This window comes from Scyliorhinus canicula, chromosome 3 (genome assembly GCF_902713615.1).
Source record: "Scyliorhinus canicula chromosome 3, sScyCan1.1, whole genome shotgun sequence".
Lineage (NCBI taxonomy): Eukaryota > Metazoa > Chordata > Chondrichthyes > Carcharhiniformes > Scyliorhinidae > Scyliorhinus > Scyliorhinus canicula.
This window is the reverse complement of record NC_052148.1, coordinates 149,610,312-149,623,881: the sequence shown is the minus strand read 5'-3', so window position 1 is coordinate 149,623,881 and position 13,570 is coordinate 149,610,312. Positions and strand designations below refer to the sequence as shown.

At 46.9% G+C, this 13,570-nt stretch overlaps 1 protein-coding gene across 4 annotated transcripts in view; it reads right to left on the bottom strand.

The window, feature by feature from the left end:
* LOC119963019 (coiled-coil domain-containing protein 149-like) overlaps positions 1-13,570 on the bottom strand; it is a 164,414-nt gene that overhangs the window by 109,831 nt on the left and 41,013 nt on the right. For all 4 annotated transcript variants that reach the window (XM_038791475.1, XM_038791476.1, XM_038791477.1 and 1 more), the window contains exons 3-4: positions 7,081-7,119; positions 869-976 (exon numbers count right to left, since the gene is read on the bottom strand). In XM_038791475.1, coding sequence (XP_038647403.1) covers positions 869-976; positions 7,081-7,119 — 147 coding nt within the window. The remainder of the gene's footprint in view (positions 1-868; positions 977-7,080; positions 7,120-13,570) is intronic.

Below are 13,570 nucleotides of genomic sequence, written 5' to 3'. Positions count from 1 at the left end.
GGGCATTATTGTGTTTATTTTAATTAAAATTAGATCTATGATGGGGAATATGCCAGTGTTGTTCCATGATCTCGGTGATCTGTCCTTCTGTGAAGTAATACCAGCTTTGGGAAGCTTACACCCATGGATTATCTTCCAAGGTTGTGCACCTGATGATGATCCGTGAACCAGTGGTAGCATCTATTGGAAATGTGAGTATGCTCTGGAAACAAATTTCCTGTGGGCCGTGCATACGCAGATTATTGAAAACTGCGGCCAGTGAGGAAGCTACCTGCCCAAGCCACAAACTCAAAGTTACCCTGTCAACCTGTTACCCTTTGACAGTTTATGCTGGTCATCCTGCTGAGAAAGGGTGGACCTTTTTTTGTGTGATTACCACTTCAAAGAGAGTTTCTTCACATGGTCATCAGAAGACCAGTTCCAGCAGAACTGGTAGCAGCTATCAGTCAGTTATCTAAAATAAGCAAATGGACTGTAAGGTTAGGCAGACCTGAAGGAAGATACTGACAATAGTGCAGCATAAACATTCAAATACAGGGAAACAGATAGTGAATTTCTAACAGTGCTGAACTACTAAATGAGCATGTTTATTAGACTGAGATGCATACAGCCGCTAATAACAATAACCTGTCAACCAGAACATTTTAATCACTTGCAGAACTGCAGTTATTTAGTTTTCATATTCTGATTCACCACATGAACCATTATATTATGCTTATGCAATTTCTTCATTATTTTAGATCAATTTTCACTCTTTTTGTGCATTGAAGATTTCCTTCCCCTCCCCTTTTTACTTCAAGCAGACAAGACTGATGATTTTCTTCTTCTTCCAGCACCCCTAACTCCAACCCGTTGTTATAAATGATACCTTGTTGTCACCCTGTGCCTCAGTTAGTCTCTGCTGGAGCTCCTTGATTTCCTCTGTCAGCTGTTTATTCCGCTCTCGAGAACTACTCAATAGTTGTGCAAGGTTTGCCTGGGCAAAGAAATGAAATTTGAGTTTATGTACTTTCACAATACAAATGCTCACTTGTGATATTATCTTGTCTTGTTCCAAGTGTTTGACTTCAAGCTTGATTCCCTCTACCCTCATACCCAAAAATCAACTGCGGTGTGAATTATTTACTTCAAGGGAAACACAATGGGCTGGACTTTATGGTTTCTGGCAGAGTGAGGGAGACAGAACAGTTAAGTGTACAGTCCACTTGCTCCCGCCATTTCAACATGGTGAACCAAGCACCAACTAGCCAATTAGCAGCTGCCCAGCAGGAAGGCTGGCCCATTAGCCCTGAGAAGGGGGTGGGGGGGGGTGCTCCACGCCCAGTTGGGGGTGTACGGCAGGATGTTCGGCATGAATGGATTTAGGCTGTGAACTGGAAGTCACTCACAGCCACCCATTTAAAGGTCCACTGGTATCGGGAAGGTAGCAGCTTCACAAGGAATCCAGATTTGATGGCACCACTCTTTGAACAAGGCAGGATCCATAGAGAACACAAGCTGTGCAACAGCAGCAGGCAAAAGTGTGTTCTTCCCTTCTCATGACTCGTGTGCCAGCAGTCTCATTCAGGACCCTTGCCAAGGAACGAACCTGTCCTATTTTCCTTCTGTATAATATGTTTTCAAGAAGAAGAGTTATGTTCTTCCATTTGTCTCTACACAAAGAGGCTGAAAGACCACCTGACCATTAGACTGGTTTAGCTCAGTGGGCTAGACAGCTGGTTTGTGATGCAGAACAAGGCCAGCAGCGCGGGTTTAATTCCCATACCAGCTGAAAATTCTGAATTCTCCCTCTGTGTACCCGAACAGGCGCCGGAGATGTGGCGACTAGGAGCTTTTCACAGTAACTTCATTGCAGTGGTAATGTAAGCCTACTTGGGACAATAAAGGTTATTTATTTATTTATTTCCAGTATTTTCTGCTTTGAATTCTCACCACTTCTTGCAGCTGGCTGGCCAAATGGTGGGGCTCAGATCACGGGGAACCCCACAAATTGGGACAATGACTTAATGATCCTCAGCCTCTTCCTGAGACTCATCGCTAGAGGATGCAGCTTGCTCCATTAGATCATCTCTGCCAGGATCTCCCTGCTCTGCAGGTTGTGTACAGCGTGGCAGATCATGGTGATTCGTGAGACACAAGCCGGAGAAATTTGCAGAGAGCAGACTTCATGGTCCAAGCATCAAAATCAGATTGGTGTGCTCAATGATGGCCCTTGTAGATGCATGGCTCTCATTGTAACACACCTCAACCTCTGCCTGCAGATTTCTCAATGGGGTCACGAGACATCTCTTCAGCGAGTATCCCTTGTCTCCAAGTAGCCAACCCGCATAATGTCCTGGCAGACAGAACATCTGTGGCACCTGGGAGTGCTTAAGGATGTTATGGGTCGTGACTACTTCCAGGATAGCGAACACATATCTGAATGATAGTTCGACAATGGTCGCACACAAGTTGAAGACTGCTGAAGTGAAAATCTTTATGATTGATGGATGCCCTGATGGAGATTTGATGGCAGTGTGTGTGCAATTTATCACACCTTGAACTTTGGGGAATCCAGCAGTACAGGTAAAGTACTGTCGGTCTGACTAACGTCATCAGTGGTAAAGGAGATTAAGTAATTTCTTCACCTAAACATTGCATCTGTGATTATCTTTATGCAATGGTGATCTTAAGTTTAAGATATGCCGCAAATATCTTCAGTTGCTGCCTGGAATGACCCGAATGCATAAAGTTCAAGGCCACAGTTATCTTGAGAGTGACTGGCATAAGGTGGTTATCAGCGCAATTTGAACTGATCTCCCCAGCCAGCAATTCACAAAAGGAGGGGCGCGATTCTCCGCAAATCCGGCGTGCCGTGAAGGCTGGCGTGAAACTGGCCATGTTTCATGCCAGCCTTGGAGCTCCGCCCCGGGACCCGATTCTGCCCCCCGGGCGGGGCTAGTATCGGGGCCCGGGAAATCACGGCGACGCGGAGTTAGCGAACGTCGCTAACTCCGCCTGCCAAGAGTCACGGCGGCTGACGCGCACGATGACGTCAGCAGGGCATGCGCGGGATGGACGGCTCCAACCCGCGCATGCGCGGATGACATCATCACGCAGACGCGTTAAACCCGCGCATGCGCGGGCCGTCATTCCCCTCAGCCGCCCCGCGGACTGATCCTGCGGGGCGGTGGAAGAACAAATAGCGCGCGGGTATCGGACCCGCTGCCCGCGATCGGTGCCCACCGATCGCAGGCCTATGCCACAGCCAATCGGTGCCATGGTTGTCCGGGACGGGCACTTTGCGGCCGTTTGCACGAACGCTGAAAGTAAGTGTGACGGCCGTAAACTCCGCGGTATTCGGCCCATCGGCCTGCGGAGAATCGCTGTTCACCGTAAAAAACGGCGAGCAGCGATTCGTGTCGGGGGGCGGCTGGAGGGGGGGGGGGGGGGGGGGGGGAATAGCGGGAGGCCGTGAAAATTGTCAGGAAGGACCTCCCGCTATTCTCCGACCCGTCGTGGGCAGCGGAGAATCGCGCCCGAGGTCACAGTCTGCAAAGACACTGGTGCTCTGCGAGGCAATGGTAATTTGTCCTTTGCCTGTAGACCCTCGGTGTGGGATAATGTCTTTCGCTACTACAGATTGGTGTTGTTGTTGACTGTCTAGTTTTAGACCTTGCACAGCAGCAAGTCCCTCACCTGGCCTGGGCTGCATGGTGCACCTGTCCCTGGACAGCTGGCCTCTGCTGTCTCCTTCTCAATTCGTCCACACTGAAGGAGCTTCCTTCAGCATGCACAATCTGCATGTGGACAGCAATCTCTGGTTTCCTGCCTGGAGACCACACCTGCAGGATAATGCTGTCTCTAGGCCCCCATCCTTCATATTCTCTTTTTATTTGTAATGTCAGTCTATAAACTAATGAAATAATAGGCATGACCTACTGGTTGCATCCCACTGGAATCAGTATAGGACGCAGCTGGTAGATCCCGCAAGAGGCCTCTTCCGGGATTCCCAATGGTTGTTACTCCTCACGAGATTGAACGATCCTACAATGGGTGGGAGCCAGACTTTCAGAGTTAAGTAAGCTTAAAAGCTTACTTAGCCCTGCCAATGCCAGATCTAACTGGACCCCAGGATATACCGGCCTCGCTGAGGAGACCCCAGCCGGGCACCATCTAGCACTGGTCCCCACAAATACTGACCAGGCGGAACCGCACCGGGGGAGGGGGGTCTCCCAGGCGATTGGAGGCCACCAGGTGGTTGATATCTGAGCAGGGTGGCATCCTGGCACGTCTGATACCACCATGGCACCTTGGCACTGCCAGCCTGGCTTTGCCAGAGTGCCCAGGTGGCACTGCGAGGCTTGCATGGGCATTGCCAGAGTGCAAGGCTGGAAGTGCCAAGGTGCCCAGGTGACATTTTGCCTGTGCCGTGAATTGGCCCGGGGTGCCCTACCCATATGATGTGGGGTGCAGGGGACTCAAGAATTCCCAACAGGTGGGTTTGGGTTTTGGTGGGGGTCTAGGAGTCAAGTCGGGAGATCAGGGCGCCAATGCGACTGAGTTCCGTGCTGATAACCGAAAAAAACAAAGAGCTGTTAGATAGCAGGGCCATTTCTAGCACTTGTTTGTTTTTGATTAGATTACACCACATGTCTACTAACAGCCAAACGTTGCCACCTTCAACTGCTACATGCAACCATTACAGGCCTTTTCACCCGTTCTTGTGCCGCCTCTCACTCCCAAAAGCTTTCACATGGGGCTATTGAAAAATGGAGTGGGCAATGAAAAACTGCTGTCAGTTGACCTTTCAACAAGTTCAATAGCCTGCTAACTTGTTTTTTTCAAAATGGGCAGGCTTCCAATATCGGTGCCTGTTTGCCTAGAGTATTATCGGAAACTGGCAGGATGACCTTGGATTGCTGGCGTGATGTCATCACACTATTTTTATACCTAAGCACATGGGCGTCCTACCGGATTCATGGCTGTAAAACCCACTCCAATGTAAATTAACTGTTGATGTGAATTTATTTACTTTTAAAATATTTTTACTGAACATGTTTTAATGAATACAGAACAGTAAAATAAAACAAACCACGCCCTCAAACAAAACAGCAACTCCCCAACCCCCCAACAGCTGACGGTGACTAGCTCTTCAAGGAACAGAATAAAAGGCCTCCATCTTTTATAAAAACCCTCAATTGGGCCCCTTAATGTTTACTTAATTTTCACAAGGTGCAAAAATTCCATAAGATTCTCCCAGCCATAACGAGGCATTGGTGGAGAAGCTGACCTCCACTCCAACAGTACCCTCCTGCGTGCGATCAGCGAGGTGCAGGCTAAGACATCTGCCCCTGCACCTGTCTGCAGCTCCGGCAGGTCTGACACCCCAAATATGGCCACCAGGGCACTGAGCTCCAATTCCATCTGTAAAATCGGCGACTGCGGGAGAGGTTTGAGTTGCCAAGTGACAGTCAGTTTAGGTGTTCGCAGGTGCGTGAATTTGCGCGAAAGGAATGGCGGACGTTCCCAAGCTACTGGAGTACACATTGTTGGAGCCACTGCTGCTTCCTGACAACCTGGGGGAGGGTGAAATTGGGGATATGTATGGAAGGTTGGAGGAGCAGGGCGGGACACAGGTGGTGAGGATAAAGCATAAGTGGGAAGAGGAGTTGGGGGAGGGAAATAGGTTGGAGACTCTGGTGTGAGGCAGTGCGGCGAGTGAACTCAACCTCCTCCTGTGGGAGGATGAGCTTGATTCAGTTCAAGGTGGTACACAGGGTACACATGATTGGGACAAGGATGAGTGGGTTCTTCTGGGGGGTGGCTAATGGATATGAGAAGTGCAGGCGGAGGGCGATGAATCATGCTCACATATTCTGGGGCTGCGAGACAGCTTTTGGGAGGTGGTGTTTGGAGCGCCATCTAGGGTAGTGGGGGTGGAGGTTAGCCGGAGCCGATGGTGGCGATCTTTGGGGTATCGGAGGAGCCGGAGTGGAAGGGGCCAATGTTGTGGCCTTGTCTCTCTGATTGCCCGGTGAAGGATCCTGTTGAATTGGAGGTCAGATATTCTGCCGGGAGTGGCAGCGTCGCTGGGGGCCTTGTACAACTTTTGCCAGTTGGAAAAGATTAAGTTCAAGTTGAGGAGGGTCAGAGGTGGGTTTTGAGGTGTGTGGAGGCCTTTTATGATATTATTTGAGGAGTTGTTCATCGCAGGGGCTGAGGGAATAAAAGGGAAAAAATTGTACAAACTTTGGATTATGTTTTGATGGACTGTGTATTTTGCTGATATTGAGTATGTTTGGAATAAAATATCTTTAAAAATAAAGAATCGCCGACATGCTGCTGGAGAATGAAACCCAAAATCTCACCAGCTCAGGAATTGGCTGCTGTGAGTTTCTAATTAAGAATTTGTTAAGCCTTCTTCAATTAATCTGCTTGTAAATCTTAAATCACTTCATGCATAAGCTCAAAAGAGGATATCATGTTCATTTGCATTAAGTGAGCCGTGGTAAACAGGACTACATAAAAACATTGGCATATTTGGTAGGGTCCAAAAAGAATGTTATTTTTTGGTCAACAAGCAACAAAATGACAGATTTCAACATCAGCAAAAGAGACAGAAAAATGGCTAAACAAATACCAACAGGTCACCGTGAATGTGCTTTGGTTACAATCCTCATCTGGAAAGAAAGGTCCTGCTTACACCTAACAAGAGTTTTCCCACATTTCTAAATATCCTTGTCCTCGGAATATTATTTTTAAACTCCAATTCATATTGGAATGTATCTTTCAATTAATTTTTCTTAATTTAAATTCTGATGCTCTACTATCCTGATTAGCATTTTTTCCATCTAAACTTCCTATTTCATTAGCATTCAATGACAGGCTGTGTTCATGTTTTATCCTAGGAGATCAATTGGTCGCAAATTTGATCACAGCTAGCATTTATTTCAAATACTGGGTAAGGCTTATTTCTTTTTGATGCATGCTGTGTCTAGTTCACTTTTATGGAATTGATGTTGCAGTTAATTATAAAACATAACTACAGCCAAAATAAACATGATTTTGTCAAACAAGCTTTATTAAGTTACACTTTACCTGATTCCGCTTTTCTGGTGGGAGAGTAGGATCACCATCCTGTGGAATTAAAAAAAAATGATATAAATGCAAACTTTACTGACTACCATTGCAACAATTTTCAGTAAGAAGTCTTACAACACCAGGTTAAAGTCCAACAGGTTTGTTTCAAACACGAGCTTTCGGAGCACGGCTCCTTCTTCAGGTCCTTCCATCCCCAATTTCACCTGAAGAAGGAGCCGTGCTCCGAAAGCTCGTGTTTGAAACAAACCTGTTGGACTTTAACCTGGTGTTGTAAGACTTCTTACTGTGCTCACCCCAGTCCAACGCCGGCATCTCCACATCATGGCTACAATTTTCAGGACCTTTGATGCATTATTCCATTTTCTTTGTAGCTTGGCCTTGTTCCATTTTAGAAAATAATCAAAATGGTGGAATAGCTTTCAATAGATTCCAAGTAACGCAATGAATCAGATGGTATATTAAAGGCAGTGCAAAACTGTGGGTCCAATGTCTTGTGCCATGAAGCTTCAGAGTACTTTTCCCCAGGAAGGAAGAGAAAATCCCAAAGAGTCAACCTTGAGAATCCCGATGTGCCTCCAAGCAGACATTTTCAGTGCGGCATTTCAAAATGGGGTCTGGGGAAAAAGTGGAACAATCTTCCTCTAGGCTCCAACAATTAAGGAGAGCAGGACAAAGGGATGAAAATTAAGTAACACCAGAAAAAGTTTTGGTCTGAATCAATTAAGTATCTCAAATTGTGGATACCCGCTCGAGTTAAGTTGTAAACATGTTATGTGTGAAAATATATACAATGCCATACAAAATGACCACAGCAATTATTTTCCCAGTGCCCACCTTTGTGTTTATGGGAGGTCATGTGTTGCAGTGGGCAGCTTCCCTGCTTCTGAACCAGAACTCTGGATTTGAGTCCCACCCCAGCACATGATAGCCAAGGAAGGTGTGTTCATAACATGATCAACAGGTTGGGTATCAACCTTCCGATACACACCAATGGGAATGGGAAGAGCAGGAGACATTCCTGGTTAGACACGTGAGAGAAAGCAAGTTGGAGCCCCTACTACCATTATCTGTAGATCCAGATACAACATGTGTGTAAAAGTACACATTGCCACGGTAACTTGGACTCCTTGAGTGAACTGTAAAACACACCACCTTTGGGTTCATAGCTAAAATTAGTCTTAGCTAAAAGTGTCTTTCTATTTGCTCTCTTTCCTTCATTACTATAATTTCCCTTTCATATGACCTTACTTTTTAATCCATCACATCACCTACTTTACAGATGATTTTCAGTTGAACTCATTTACCTTGCTTCCTTGTTGCAATTTATTAACCATTTTATACTTGGAACCTTTTGTTCTCTTTTCTCTCAATTGTTTCTTCAAGTTTAACCTTTCACACATTTTTGAATTTTTAAAAATTATAACCATGTGCCCTCCTTTTCCAAAATCAATGACACATTAATTTCATAAGGAAGGAAGGACGGCCCGCAGTTACCTCAGCCAAGAGGCCATTCTTCATTTGAGAGACAAATCAGTGAGTGTTGTTAGACTATTTAACCTTAAGGAGGTGATAACCACAGCTGACCTAAATAGTCCTGACCCAATCCAGAATCACAGGAACATCAGCTAATTGTTCCCCCCACTTCCTTACTCAGGTAGTGAATCGAATGATGAAATCAACTAACTTACCATTGATACAAAAGCAAAATACTGCAGATGCTAGAAATTTGAAATAAAAACAAAAATTGCTGGATGAACTCAACAAGTCAGGCAGCATGTGTGGATGGAGAAACCATGGGTGGGATTTACTGGTTGTTACGTGCGGGAAATTCCAGTCTCATGCTGGCACATGGGGGCTGCTGTCACTGGGAAATCCCGTTGACAACGGCAGGGTCGGTAGATCCCGCAGGAGGGCCGTCTCCGCTGCTGAAAAACACACAGCGGGGTGGTCGGTAAATCCCGCCCAAAGTTAATGTATCAAGCCTTATGAAAGGTCATTGACCTGAATCTTTAATTCTGAACTGGATTTTAGGGGGTTGGGCTGTGAGGTGGGAGCGTGCTGTATTCCTGCCACCATGCAGACAGCCCTCCTGCCAAAGGCCCAATATGCCACTGAAGTGATTGATTAAGGCCTCTTCATTCTGCCACTGGAATTTTACCAGCATTATCCACCGTGTGGGGAGAGAGATCAGAAAATACCATTAACACCGACAGACTGAGTTCTAAGAAGATGGGTTTCCATTTCTGGGGAAGCTGAGCTGGTTCTGGAGAGAGACAAATACACAAAAGGAGAGAAAGGACTCAGGAACGGGGAGAGTGATGCTGCTCTAGGTGCTAACTTGGACCAAAGTTACTGATCCTATAGTAAATATGTTTTATTCTACACAAAGATGTTTGGAGCTTTTGTAAGCAGTGCTTACTTGGGATTCCTAATGTGCACGTAGCAAAGGAAGACAAAGAGGACTGGGTAACGGATTTTGAGCAAGGAGAGATACCGAAACTTACACATTAATCACAAGGTGACACAGGATTTCATCCAGATATAAGCAAATTTTAATTGAAAGCCACCTTGCTGCTTCTATAATTCCCTCTATACCTCAGTACACTTCAATTACCATGGCACCATACAGCAGATTTTCTATTTTAGTGCTTCTGGCACACAACCATATATCTTTGAATGGCACCTCAGGAAATTGTGCACTCTCAGCCTGATATTCTCTCCATTAATGTTGGTCTCCAGGTGTGCAATTTTCTGCTATGTTCTCCCATTGGACGCAGTTCCATGCCAACACCATGGATGCACAGAGTTTATTCAAAGATATTTGCATCATAAGAATTGTTGGATAAAGTTCAATAATGTTCTCCTTGTCAAATAAGCCCGTTTATTTTAATTTAACATATTTACAGCTGGAGCTATTATCTTTCAAATATACTTCTAACTACAACAATATCCATGTACATAGTAAACAGTCCAAAGACCATTCACAGGGGCATTATTAAATGAAAGGGCATTGTCAAACAAAACGTGACACTGAGCAACATAAGATAATAGGACAAATGACCAAAAGTATGGCTAAAGTGTGAGGTTTTAAGGAGCATCTTAAAGAAGGAAAGAGAGATAGAGAAGCAGAAAGATTTAGGGAGAGGAACTAAAGACATAGCCACCAATGGAAGAGGAGATTAAAATCAAGGGTACCCAAGAGGCCAGAATTGGAGGAAAGCAGATGCCTCGATGGGTTGTAGAGCTGGAGGAGACTGCAGAGATAGGGAAGGAGGACACCATGGAGGTATTTAAGAATGAGAATTTCAAAATAAAAGCAGCTGTTTAACCAGGAACCAATGTAGGCCAGTGAGCCCAGGGGTGAGGGGGAATGGGACTTGGTCCGAGTTCGGACACTGGCAGCAGAAATCCAGATGATCTCAAGTTTGCAGAGAGCAGAATTTGGGAGCCAGCAATGGGTGCATCCGAAGAGTAAAGTTTTTTTTTTAATTTTTTTTTTTAATTTAGAGTACCCAATTATTTTTTCCAATTAAGGGGCAATTTAGCGTGGCCAATCCACCTACTCAGCACATTTTTGGGTTGTGGGGGCGAAACCCACGCAGACACGGGGAGAATGTGCAAACTCCACACGGACAGTGACCCAGAGCCGGGATCGAACCTGGGACCTCAGCGCCGTGAGGCGGTTGTGCTAACCACTAGGCCACCGTGCTGCCCTCGAAGAGTAAAGTTAAAGGTAACAAAGACATTGATCAGCATGTCAACAACAAAAAATGTATTAAGGCCTGTTGGAGTCAGGCGATTTTATTGAGGTGGAAATATGCAGTTGTTTTGATGGCACGGCTATGTAGGCAGAGGCGCATCTCAGGGTCAGGCTAGTTCAGCCTTACTGTTGCCAAGCAGAAGAATACAGTCAGTGGCTCGAGAATGGAGTTTATTGCTGGGGGAAACAAAAGAAAATGTGCCGCATTTTCACTCAGTTATGGAGATTCTACGGGCCTATAAAATGCAAAACAGGACCCAGGTCTGGCAGTAAATTCCCATTCCTGACAGATTCCAATTTCACTGTTGGGAGGCATGGCCTAATTCACACATGATGTGGAGATGCCGGTGTTGGACTGGGGTGAGCACAGTAAGAAGTCTTACAACACCAGGTTAAAGTCCAACAGGTTTGTTTCAAACACCAGCTTTCGGAGCACTGCTCCTTCCTCAGGTGAATTCACCTGAGGAAGGAGCAGTGCTCCGAAAGCTAATGATTTGAAACAAACATGTTGGACTTTAACCTGGTGTTGTAAGACTTCTTACTAATTCACACAAGGGAGACTAAAACTGAGCGAGGCCATTTGAACTCAGTGCTCAGTTCAAACAGACCCTGGCTGGGATTCTCCAATGCTGCGGCCAAAGTGAAAAGTGGGACGAGCCACTCCGGCATCAACGGGCCTCACCTGGCAGCTATCCACCCCTTCCTAGGGGGCTAGTACGGCGGCAGAATGGTTTCCGCAGTTCCAGCACCCGAAAGCCAGCGTGCAACAGCGAGTCCCCACATGTGCGCCACGGCTGGCACAAATTCACGCATGCGTGTGGATTCCCGTCTCTGCGCCGGCCTCTGAGCAATATGGCGGAGCCCTACAGGGGCCCAGCGCAGAGGAACATAGGCCCCAATGGAACTAGCCTGCCCGCTGATCGGTAGGCTCTGATCGCGGGCCAAGGCACCATGGAGGCCCCCCCCCCGCCCCGGAGTCGGATCCCCCCATCCCCCCACCAGGACAGCCCCCATAAACGGACCTCCAAGGTCCCGCCGGGTGGAACCATACGTAAGTCACGGGTGCCCGAAAATCGGCGCCAGATAATCGGCGAGCCAGTGGTGATTCATGCATCCCCCCCCCCCCCCCCCCCCGGCGATTCTCCAACCCACCGCGGGGTCGGAGATTTGGTGTAACATGGTGCTTATCCCACAATATGGATGTCATAAATTTATGGAGGAGGCACAGTTTCTCATGAACAGTGGATAAAGTATGTTATTTGTTATATAACTGTTAGGTTATTTAAATCCCCAATCATTAAAGGTATAAAAGTCAGCCTACTCCTGTCAGTGTGAGTTCAAAAAACTCACATTGTGAAGTTATTTACATGTCCAGCCCTTAGAAAATTTGAGACAAAGACAGGCTGCCTGTGTAAGTGACAGTTGCACGAACACAAGCAGTGAAGTTATTTATTGGAGTGCGACAGGGCCTAATATTTAACAAAACAATTCTGACTTTGGTAAGAATCATTTTGTTACTAACATGGCCGGCGGTGGGGCCTGTGGCTGTGGTGAAGTATCCTGGTGTCTGGACACACACACACACAGATAATAATAATCTTTATTGTCACAAGTAGACTTACATTAACACTGCAATGAGGTTACTGTGAAAAGCCCATAGTCGCCAGCGCCAGTTCGGGCACACAGAGGGAGAATTCAGAAAGTCCAAATTACCTAATAGCAGGTCTTTCGGGACTTGTGGGAGGAAACCGGAGCACCCGGAGGAAACCCACGCAGACACGGGGAGAACGTGCAGACTCCGCACAGACAGTGACTCAAGTCGGGAATTGTACCTGGGACCCTGGCGCTGTGAAGTCATAGTGCTATCCACTGTGCTACCATGCCACCCTCAAATTCTATGATTCTGACATCCGCAGCAGAGGGGGAGGCACCCTGCTGATTATTATTTACTGTTGTCCGTGATGGCCTCGACAGGTGTCCTCTGAAGGGCCTAGGTAGCCCTGGCTTGCTTTGGGCCTCTATCTATAGGGCACACGGTTCAGCCTCAGCAATTGGGGTTGCGGGAACCACAGGCAGAAGGGTCTTGGAGTAGTTGGACAGCCTTAGGGAGTCTTAGGTGGATTTCCCCAGGGTGTCTGACCAGCACTCTTCCTCCCTCTGGGTGCCCAAAGGAACCTTCCTAACTCCTTGAGGGAGATCAAGGAGCCCTGTCCAGCTCTGGATCCCACTAGTGGCTCTGGTAATGGTATAAAAGTCCAAGCGCACATCCGGCTAAAATGCTGGACCAGGATCTCCATGGTGGTCACCATCGTTCCAATGGTGACCTGGATGCACTGGCATGTTGGTGCCACAACATCAGACCGAATGTGGATGGACTCCTTCATCTTCCATTCTAATCTTGCAATGGACTCGGATAACCCTGCCTGTTGCACCCTTGCTAGTCTATGGAGCACCAACATCTCTTTGAGAGCCAATTCCAGAGACTCGTCATCGGACCTAGACTCAGCAGGAGTCTGGCCTCCAGCAGTTCTCAAGAGTGTAGGTGACCTTAGCTGTCATTGCCTTTGCGTCTTGTGGAGCAGAATCTTCGCTGTGCTGAACAAATGGTGACCCCCCCAGAGTCTGCTCTAAAACTAGGTCCCACCGAGGTGTGTGTCCCTGCACTGATAGAGGATGCGGGTGATCACAGTGATGGCTCGACATCCAGTAGTTCCTCATCATAAGTGG